Source organism: Benincasa hispida, chromosome 2 (genome assembly GCF_009727055.1).
Source record: "Benincasa hispida cultivar B227 chromosome 2, ASM972705v1, whole genome shotgun sequence".
Classification (NCBI taxonomy): Eukaryota; Viridiplantae; Streptophyta; class Magnoliopsida; order Cucurbitales; family Cucurbitaceae; genus Benincasa; species Benincasa hispida.
The window spans coordinates 820,761-832,390 of NC_052350.1; the positions used below are offsets into that span (position 1 = coordinate 820,761).

At 33.1% G+C, this 11,630-nt stretch overlaps 1 protein-coding gene across 2 annotated transcripts; it reads right to left on the minus strand.

The window, feature by feature from the left end:
- Nucleotides 1-201: 201 nt before the first annotated feature.
- LOC120071484 (phenylalanine--tRNA ligase beta subunit, cytoplasmic) lies at nt 202-11,209 on the minus strand. 2 transcript variants are annotated; one of them, XM_039023797.1, is made up of 20 exons: nt 10,906-11,209; nt 10,758-10,808; nt 10,551-10,648; nt 10,102-10,231; nt 9,899-10,014; nt 9,471-9,537; nt 9,079-9,120; nt 8,629-8,670; nt 8,129-8,205; nt 6,977-7,103; nt 6,722-6,889; nt 6,043-6,168; nt 5,838-5,939; nt 5,610-5,744; nt 5,340-5,414; nt 4,147-4,254; nt 3,610-3,705; nt 3,390-3,473; nt 3,198-3,292; nt 202-743 (listed from the first exon to the last, which is right to left on the minus strand). In XM_039023797.1, the coding sequence occupies exons 4-19, from the start codon at nt 10,126-10,128 to the stop codon at nt 3,224-3,226; spliced, it is 1,461 nt and encodes a 486-aa protein (XP_038879725.1). In that variant the 5' UTR covers nt 10,129-10,231; nt 10,551-10,648; nt 10,758-10,808; nt 10,906-11,209; the 3' UTR covers nt 202-743; nt 3,198-3,223. The 2 variants fall into 2 exon arrangements, with proteins under 2 accessions (XP_038879725.1, XP_038879724.1); XM_039023796.1 differs by having other exon boundaries at nt 10,758-10,813.
- Between the last annotated feature and the right edge of the window lie 421 nt (nt 11,210-11,630).

Below are 11,630 nucleotides of genomic sequence, written 5' to 3' on the forward strand. Positions count from 1 at the left end.
CAATAAATAACATAAGATCTAAGACTATATTGCAATAGCTTTATTGAATAATTATTTCCCTAGATCTTATTGATCAATTGGCTACAATAAAACTATAGATTTAACCTCATTCTCAAAACACACATGACAAACCGCATGAGCTGCAAAATAGATTGTAAGATATCCAACGAACAAAAAGTGAATGTAAATGCAAGATGTATAGCAACTCTATACGATGGAAATGTACCTATGAAATTCAAAATAACAACAAATTGGGCAATGAAATGAGTTTTACAGAGAGCTGCAAGATAGTGACTAAAAGATCCAAACTGAAACTAAAGTTAAAAATACATATTTCCATAAGAAACCCACTGAACTAACTCTTACAAGATCACAAGTGAATTCAGCCTTTAAAAACCCAAATTGTTTATTAATTTGCCTAATCATGACTCCTGAACCCGAAACTATATAAAACGAACCATTGATGAAAAAAGACTGAAGAATAAAAAGCCGTGTATATTAAATACCAAAAATTAGTCCGCCTGAAATCATGTCAATAGATGTTAAAACTTTCATGGAGAGTACAGTTGGTTGAACTGACGTTTTGGCATACAATTGCACCACAAATGGCCAAAGTTTCTAGTGTGGTTCTTTAGATGAGAGCTTAAAAGTTGAAACGAGAGGGCCTTCGACTTCTCGAAACACGGCATGCATATGGTGTTTGGAAGAATATTCTGAGACTTAGTCGAGGAAAAACCAGAAACCTGCAGCAACCAGAAAAGCATAGCCACTTCAGCGAGAAACCAAAAGTAACTTCATAGTTTAAATTTTGAAGAGAAAACCAGTAAAATAAAGCAAAAAATAACAGTTTAGTTCAGTTGCAATAACAAACTTTGAGGTGTTTTGACCTATCAGACTTCAGTGTCAGTTAAATAACTCAACTCCACCGAATCTAACAATATTTAGTATTTGAAATTTACACATTTATTGAAGATACTCCATCTTCCCTCCTCTCTCTCTCCCTCTAACATTTCCTAACTACTCTATAGCCCAGCTCAATGCCTCTTCTTGGTACACACTTTCCAAATATTTTGCAGAGTTCTCAATACAAGATTTAAGTCTGAATTGGCGGCATTTATTTTTCCAGCACTTTAGGAACTTCTTGTTTCATGGACTCTGGTAGAATGTTTCATTGTATTGCTTAGTTTCTGGTACAATAGGATTTTTGGTGCTCTTTCCTCATTTGCTGTGATACTTTTGGACACTTCGTTTTTTTGGTTCGTTCGTTTATTACCTGTACTAGATTGATTATTAGTTGTTTGGATATAATGATGGTGTTAAATGAATGTCAACCTAGTTGAAATATCAGGATGCACCTCTGGATCCGTATGCTTTGTTGCTCAATGTATCTTTATTACATTTTGAGTATTAGTCTCATTTTATTATCTTAATAAGGAGGTTGCTTCCTTAATATATATATACATAAATAAATCCTCCCTTAAAAGTAATTTGATGTTCTTTTCAACATTAGAGAAATAGATCACTTCCGCTAAAGGGTACAAGACTTCAAAGCAAGGATGCACAAATACTTATAGTTGTGCAGAGAATTGATATCAGATACACATCAGATATGGATACATCCAAATACATGTCTAATACGTGATCTGAAGTATCTGATTTTTAAATTTTTTTTTTAATTTTCAGATATGTGTATTCCAAATACGTGAAGGGATATGTTGGGTCTTTTTTTTCTTTTTTCAAATTTAAGCTCAATCACTTAAAAAGTTCAACCCACAACTCATTTTATTTGTGTTTCGAAATGATTTTAAAATCATAAAAATCACCTTTTTCATTTTAGAATCACTCAAAAATACACTTTAATTACCTGAAATTAATTTGGTTTTCAATTTTACACTTTTAAATGCAATTTCTATATCATCAAAATTAGTTTTGAAGGATTAAACATGTTCACGGTGATTTTGAAAATGCCAAAAGTGATTTTAACCATTTTAAAATCACTCTCAAACATAGAAGTCCACTTAAATTGAGCAATCCAAATCAAAATAAATTTAAAATGATAAAAACATAAAAAGAAAAAAGAAAAAATCCGAAACATAATTAAATCTTAATTATTCTCTTCTCTCTCACTATCTAAATCATGATTCACACTCCCCCTTCATCCTTCAATCATCATCATCATCATCATCATCATCATCATATATATATATATACACACACACATATGATAACGTATTTTTAACGTATCTGTATCTTAGTTTTTTAGAAATTGGCATATCGTTGTATCGTATCGTATCCGTATCTTGTATCCGTATCCATATTTGTATCCCTGTCTATGCTTCTTAACTCCAAAGAAAGGTATTGATAGAAAGATTATGAAAAAGGCTTTTCAATTTACCAGATCAAAGATAAACGGTAAACACCATTAGGGTTGATCATTGAAACCGCTAGAACCGAACCGAATGCTAAACCGAACCAAACCGAATTAATGTGATTTGGTTTGATATATTTTCAAACCGAATTATTGCGGTTCGATTTGGTTTCAAATCTGAAAACCGATTTGAAAACGAACCGAACCGCTTTTTTAATACATATATATATAAAATTTAGAAAATATGAAAAAGCATAAAAAATTTAAAAACAAAAAACAAAAAAACTCTAAAACCAAACTAAACCAAACCCCTTGTAATTTAGAAAATATGAAAAAGCATAAAAAATTTAAAAACAAAAAACAAAAAAACTCTAAAACCAAACTAAACCAAACCCCTTGTAATTTAGAAAATATGAAAAAGCATAAAAAATTTAAAAACAAAAAACAAAAAAACTCTAAAACCAAACTAAACCAAACCCCTTGTAATTTAGAAAATATGAAAAAACACAAAATTTACAAAAACAAAAAACGAAAAAAACTGTGAAACCGAATCGAACATGCGGTTCGGTTCGGTTTTAGAAAATACACTTTTTAGAAATTGCGGTTCAGTTCGGTTTGGGCCCCAATCCGCGTGAACACCCCTAAACACCATAAACTCCACATTCTTTTATTTATCCAAAGCTCGATCCACGAAACGTCTCAAGTCCTATATTGCAATTTATCTCCGACTCCCCATTAAATTGAATAAGAAAACAAAAAAAATTGAAAAAAAATGAAGTGTCTTATCCCAAAAAAATAAAAATAAAAATGAAGCCCAAAGTTTACTTACTCGTCTCATCGTCTATGGAATGAATACTACAAAAAGCTCTCAATGTTAATTTCAACGAAGGAACATGGATCGGGAATGTCGAAGTTATCCAAAACCTGAGGTCAAACGAGAGACATCATTAGTAGTACCGTACAAATACCAACTATATGACACAAGCAAGATATGTATATTATTCCCAAGAGGTGTCGCTACCTCAGGATGAACAATGCCGAACGTGCCAATTTTCTTTCCTTGATAAATGATGTGAGCTTGTCTACCAGTAAGAAACTCTGGGTTCTGCACGACATATAAACACAATCCAGGTCAAGAAGCAGAGTCAATTCTAAGTTTCCCATTTATAACCTACTATGAAATAAAGCATATGCACAGAATAATCCACTTTTTTTTATTTGGATAGGAATAATCCACTTACATTTGAAGATTTTATGTAATACCCACTTTCATCACCAACTGAAACAAAAGGAGTTCCCACGACTTCCATAATTCGGTCGACCAAACCATGAATCAACTGAAAAATCAAATAATATAAAATGATTAAAAAAAAAAGTAACATAAATTACCACTAGAGAAAGATGACCACATAAAAAAATGGTTTATAAGAACAATTTGTTTCTTTAGAAAATAATGTATAGTGTATGACATAGAAAATGCAATATATTCGGGCATACAAAAAGGGAAACTCTCATCCAACGCTAAAAGTTTAAAAGATAAGGGGAGCTCTTACGGTATATATTTTAGAAATTATACATCATTAGAAAATGTAGCTCAGTCTAATTCATCAAAATTTCCCTGTTTCTTTACTTAATCATTCTTGCAACATTCTATTCGTTTTATAACATATTCACCAACTTTTTTGCACAGACATAAAATAATACGTGTTTAGATGTTAGATAACGACGGTAAATAATAGTAAATTTAAAAAACAATTGACTTCTGTTTAGATTCTTACTTCAAATCCAGAATTGGCACCGCAATATAGAGCAGCAAGATGACGATGATTTCTTGCGCCAACATCTTTTGCATCATCCAGCAATGTTACATCACCAACTTCAAATATCTAGAAAGTTGACAGACAATTTAACTTTCTAAGCTTTTTTCAAGTTAACTTTATCACAAACAAGCCTTTGAAAATTATAGTCATAGAATAGCTTAATAAACAGATAATACATCATTGAATTTAAAATAACCATGTGTGTCGCGAGCCTACCTGCACCTTGAGTGATAGCACGGAACACATCTTTATAAGATAACATACAAAGTACGAATAATTGAAAAAATAGACTACACATAAAAATCTTCCCAAGACATTAAAGAATGCCTATCCAACTAGGGAAACTCTTAAATCCTCCTTTTCTTCAGAAAATAGACTCAATAAGCATAAAGGTACAAAGGAGTACAAGAACCACACAAACAAGGAAAAGCCAAACCTCCTCTTCCTCAGAACCTATATAAAATTTCTACCACTTACCAGCATACATCAGAAATCAATAACCAACGAATCGAACATATAGGAATAATGAAGACAAAGAGACCCATTTTATCAAGTAATTCAGCTTCGGCTCTAAAGACCTAATAAAAAGAACTGTTCAAACTGTAATAATGAAGTAATAATATTACATCAGAAATCAATAACCAATGAATAGAATAGAACATAGAATAACAAAGAACTGTTTGAGATCATATAGGAATAATGAAAACTTTTCTTCTCCAAGAAGTGACCTTCTCGACTGGGAAATCTAAAATGTAAAACTTTCCTACTCTTTCAGGTCCTCGTTGTCATTTAGAGGTTAAATCAACATAACAGTCACAACTCAACTCACCATGACAATTGAACTCTATGATTCTGACCCAAGAACAATTGAGTATTAGCATATTTCATAGCACCTGACCAACTATCGCGTCCATAGCAGGACAGCAATCCACAGGCAACATCAAAATGCAATAACTATCATGTAAATTTCATACTCTTAAGTCTTAACTTAGTATAATTGCCACTTGTAAACTATACGCTTAAACAACCATGTGTATTGATCCCACATCTCTACCAATATTTTTATCACAAACGACCACTGTTAACAAAGATTTGCACCTTAATGTTGTAAAAAGAAAAATGAATAGTCAAAGGAAAATTGAAACATGTACCCTTATGGGCTTTGGGTGATCCTTGTTATGTCCAACAATTTTCAAAAGACCGGGCATAAGACTGGTTCGTACAACCTGGCAATGTTGAAACAGTGCAAAACTTTATAATAATTACCAAATGTTTGTTTAAGGATACATTATTTCGAATGTTATGGGTGATCCTCATTTCAAATGCCTTTGAAAGCATACATAATTCAAGAAATTTCTAGCATGTGTCATATTTAGATCGGTTTCCCAAGTTGATCAAAAAACCAGATGGGATTTACAAACCTCAAAATCAGTTGAACGGGGATTTCCAATGATAACAGCAGTAGATTTATCATCTTCACGCTTTAACATGGCAAAGTTCTCTTTATAAGAACATAGGATCCACGTAAGTACCTCCGTGAACCCACTCATTGCAATCTAAAAAAAAAAGAGTGAATATAACAAATGGTAAGCAAGAAAAGTTACACATACGGAGCATATAGAGGAAAATGAATGATTACTAATATGTACCTCTCCTCTAATTAGGTCACTGAACTCATTTAATGGTAGAGGCTGCAAAGATGCTGGTTTACTCTTTGGGATGTTATTATACCCATAAGCAATAGCAACATCCTAGAAAAGAATAAATTTGCATGATCAAAAACTATTAGCAAGGTGCATAGGAAGTATGTATACACATGTATTCACAAGATTATCTCCTATTTACTATTTTTACCTCCATTACATCACATGGGTGAAGCACATCACTTCTTGTTGGGGGCACAGATACATTTATACTAGACTTGTCACCAGATACTGACTGTTCAGCGTGCAATTGCATCCTATTTAACAAACTGATAACCTGGAAAATTGTAAAATATCACAAGCCATGCCATAGTCATTCCATTGAACCTATATACCTAATTATCATTTCCCCTCATTTTGCACGTGCTTAGAATTGGAACATACACTAACCTTCAATTGAAGGCATGCTATAGCTGAAAATTTATTTTTTAGTTCTTTGGGTAAAAAACAAAGAAAATTGAACCATCATGATTATGTTGAACAACCTAACATTATCTTATAAGACTTTATAGTTTGCTTTGCATTTGCACCAAGCCAAGTAAAATGATAAACACGAGCCTAGAGGAAAACTTCAGCACAATATATATATATATATATATATATGATAAACTCAAGCCTAGAGGAAACATAGTTGCAAAGAGATCATAAATTACTGATTCTAACATAAGTCCCCATTCTGATATAAGACGTCACTGAAGCAGAGTTAAGTCAACTATGGGGCTAAAAATGAAATTTGAAAATAAATAACAGCAGTAATCTTTCTCAACGAAAATTTTGAAGTAACTGACAGAAGATATATACATCATTCATTAATAAGCTTATACAACTACCTCTTCTGTCTCCAATGAGACTCCAATACATTTATTGATATAAGACAGAGAAACTTCCATATTGTAGTGAGATATTTCTGGATAAATACACGACCTGCCATCCGGATATATCACTTCAACTGGTTCAATTTCAAATTTCTTTTTGCACAGCGTTGAAAACATAGTTACCTAAAGAAGATAAAAAGATAAAATCCAACAATTAGAGCTTACTTTACATCACCAAATAAATTCTTCCACAACATAAAAATTTCTTACCATAGTATTCAAGACAATATTTGCCTTTGTCAGATCAGTCGCGGTGCATTCAATAAACACATTCTTTGTCTTCAAAGTAATAGCTGAATGCGCACCATTGATAATTGGTGGCAAAGACAAAACAGTTCTGCAAGCAAGGAGCTCAACTTGTTTCAAAAAGTGATATTTTTTATGTTAGAACAGTTTTCAATTTATTAAAAAAAAGGAAAAAGGAAAAGACAATTCCTTTTCACCAAAAAAGTAGGAAAATTTTAATGAGTTTTTAACTTGCAAAACCATCATAGTAGAATCCTACTACAAGTTCAACAGCAATTTGTTTTCTTTGACGAATAATCAAGCTTTCATTGAGAAAAAATGAAAGAATATAATGGCATAAAAAAATATAACCCCCCCCGAACCAAAAAAAATGAAGACATCCTACTAGAAGGGTCTCCAATGAAGCAAAATAAAACTAACAGGATAACTAAAAAAACAAAAAAAAAATCTTAGTACTAAATCCCACAAAGAAACTTGGAATCTAACGAGGGACCAAACATTAAAAGGATTAAACTTTTTCCCGTTCTCTCTCACAAAGACCCCACAAGATTGAAGACACCTCCGCTTGCCATAAAAACTATCGTTTCTCCCTAAAGGAAGGGTAAGGAACTCCTTGATCATTTCCCTACAGGCTACAACCATGCTATCTAGCCAAATCAAAGCCAAACTCATTATAGAAGCATGTCCACACAACATAGGCATCAGCAACAATCAAGCATTAAAATCACAAATGACTGTTGCATACAATGAGAAAAATGGGAAACAAAAAATAAGAAATGAGAAACTCTGTTGGTTCTTGAGTCACAATGGTGTTCTAGAAAGGATCAATTGATGCCGTTTATTACACCCCCTTCCCACCCCAAAAAGAAGATAAGGAAAGAACTGGCACCAAACAAAATATGGCGATAAGAAAATATAATAACCATGGGAAATTGTTTACTTACTCCGGAAGTCCCAAAAGAAACTATAACATTTGTCAACAAAAGAAAGAAAATTGACTACAAATGAAAAACTATAAAATGCACGTGTTTTCCGTAAGAACATGTAAACCCAACCAATTAAGTTCTAGAATATCTATAACTAGTCCAAACATAAGAAAATGTAGTGGTAGCATACCTGTTGCGATCATACAAAATGGGATATACAGGTGATTTTTCTATTATGGGCAAGTACTTCCTCAGCTTCAAATCTGACTGCAAACGAGCATGGAAAAACATGAATCAAAATATATCGACATCAATTTCAGAAACAGGAAATCTAATAAACATACACGACATAGTTTGTGGCTTATTTTTCTGTTAGTTTTCTGTTTCAGCATCTTAGTTCGATATGGTTCTGTTTTGAATATTTAATATTGTTCTGCTTTTAAGTTTTCCGTAGTTCTACTTTTACCAAGAGCTATTACTTAACTAGTTACGGGTTTTAAGGCTTGCTTAGCTAAGTATCAAAGGCTGGTTTGTAGCCTTTAAATAGGGGTCCCTAGGTTGTTATGATTGTGATTCATAAAATAAAACAAGAATTCTTCAATAACTGAGCTCAAAATCTTGGTTCACACCAATACATCTACTAGGACTGAATATCAGAAAGAACAGATATTTTTTCATTGAGGCACTTACTTTATAGAACTCCATTAGCTCATCAGCTCTGAAATTCTTTGTCTGCATCACATATACAAGATGAGAAAAGTTCATTCAAAACAACATTACAATCTTGTAGTCTAAAACTAAAACAGGTCAAAGGTTGAAGAGATAAGAGTGCATCCCATTCTCCTAAGAACACCCATAATGAAATCATCAAAGGAGAGCTCTTCTAACAAAAAAAAAAAAAATCATTTCAACTAAGGCTATTTCGGAACCACTTCTAAAAAGGTTCAGGAAGTAGATATTCTAGTCATTTCAATCACAAAAGTAAGACCTTCAAAGGATGCGGCGGAAGGAAAAAAGGAAGCAAGAAGAATCAGTTGACATCCAAGATCTTGATGGGAAATCTGAAATACTCATGTTGTTCAAACTTAAAAACGGATAGAAAGAAGGAAAATCTTGTTCTTGGGGTAGTATAGATTTTACCTGTTTCAGTGGCACAAAGTTTATAGCTGTTGGTGGCAAAGCCTGAAAAGCAAGATGAAGGCAATGGCAACATTAGGAACTATATTCACTGAAACAAATAAGTATCCACCAGAATTTAACGAAAGAGAGAGAAGGAGATCATAATCTATAGTATTGCACTACAGCAGCAGCCTTCATTAGTTATTCATTATTGTCCCACAACAAACACTTCGACGATGAGGCTTCACAGATTAATTTTCCAGATATGTTACAGGAACTGGGTTCTGTCGTAAATAGACACAAACAATGTCTTTTGGCCTTCCGATATAATGTTACACAGCACATTCAACTAGACCAACTGATAGAAACAGAATACATATTCTCCCAAGAATATGAGCACAAGGAAAGCCCACCTCATAGGTGAAAGGCCCTTCAAGTGTATCCAGGTCGTGAGTTCCAATGGCAACAAGACTTCTCCGTCTAAAACAAAGTAAACAAAATTCTTGAGAGAATTCTTACCGTGCAAATAAAATAAACAAGAAAAAGAGGAAGAACAAAAAGTACAATCTAAAAATCAGACCTAGCAAAAAGAATATAATCAACAAAGGAATTGCCGATCCGCCAAAGAATAAATATGACATGATCACACAATAACTTCATTGCTACATACTTGGACTCCATATCCTATATCCTTCTAGAATCGCTAAGATAAAACAATCCAACTTATAAGTTGTGAGTCCATAGCTTTACATCTCCAGTGACTGGTTGGAAATCAGAATGATGCACGAAATAGGAGAAGCTCATGCTGCACATGATACCTATAACTGCAATCCAAACTTACCGACATATGTTCTGATGAAGTTTCTCTTGCAGATCGATAAAACTAGCATAAATTGCTTCGTCAAAAGTCATGTCTCTCAAAACAGCACAAACGATGTAAGGACGGATCAAGGAAGTCTGTGAAAATTGAAAGTTTCAGACCAATAGAAATAAGTAGAAACCATTTGCAATAATATAAGTTATATAATCAAATGGAAATCATACCTCCGGTTTTACATGCATTTTATGCATCAATTCTTTGCTGATATTGGCTAATGTGTATCTGGGTGTCTCCTGCTGCTTATTAAAAATGCGCAGTGCTTGAGCAAGCCCTTCAAGACAGAGCAAATCGTATCTACAAAACAATGAAGTATGTTTACCAGTTATGTCCCAGATGCCTACAATTACAACGTTAAAATGGTTTTATAATCTCCAATGATATTCACAATGGTATTTCATTTTTGGGAAAAAGAAATTAAAAACTTAAAAAGAACCCAATGGCAGGCAAATTTACAAACAGATAACATCTTTCTTTTAGAAGAAAATAAGATCACGCGGATGTGTTACAAACTTACAAAACAAGAATAACCAAAAAATTATGCCTAAAAGCAATCTCAAACATAAGCACACAGAGAACAAAAGTGAAAACAATCAGAAATTACAAAGAAATGTACCTGTTAGCGGGGACTTCAATCTTGTAGATGACTTCTTCATCTTCATCCGCTTCTTCTTCCAAATGCTTCTCTTTCCTAATGATCGCCTTCTCTGTCGTCTATACAACCAACAAGCCAAAGTGAAAAAGAAAATTCCCATCCAAATCATAGTTGTAACGAATAAACGAACAAAAATAACTGATAACGCAAGCAACGCAAGGTACTTACAACGTCATCAAGCTCAATTCCAAAACTAAAGCACAACTCTTCAAACTCTTCCTGCGCTAAGAAATGAAAATGAAACAGAAAAGAATATATATAAATTAACAGAATGCAATTACATGATTTAATGACAAGTGTAAAACTGTAGGCTCACTATAAGTTCTTCCAATGGCAGCAAATAGAAGATCTCTTCCGACGCTTACGGTCGGCATGGTTGACTTTTCAGAAGGACGACGCGAAAACCAGATTTGGGCGTCGCGTGGGTGTTGCCTCCAGTCGTAGCTTCTTGACGACTGTGGCCGCTGGAGTGTCGCCGAAGAAGAAACTGAGCAGAAGGGGGCGGGGTGGTCGACGGCTACAAGAGGAAGAGGAAGAAGATGATGGAGGCTAGGGCTTCCTATTCTTCTTTTTCTTTTTTTCCTTTAATTTTTTCTCAAACTTCTTACTAAATTTTTTATTCAAAAATCACAAGAATTCAATCTTTAGAAAATATAAATTTTGGTCTTCCAAACTTATGTCAATAATTTAGATTTTTAATCCATATTAAATTAAATTAGATTTCAACATTCAAAAGTTCCAAAAATTAAAATCCAAATATTCAAAAAGTTTGGAAAAGTATTTGGATATTTATAGACTTAATTTTTAAAAATTAAAAATTAAAACTCAAATGGACTCTAAATAAATTTTAAAAACTTATTATTGATTTTGGAATTTAGTTAAGAATTCAACCATTTACCTAAAAGATGCAAATCATAAAAAAATGAAGAGAAAATAGGTGATTTTTAAAAACCCAAACCCAAGAACAAAATGGTTATGAAATGGGACATTAAATGGTCACTAAATGAGTTTTCAATTTTTGCTCAATTGTTTTTATCTTTC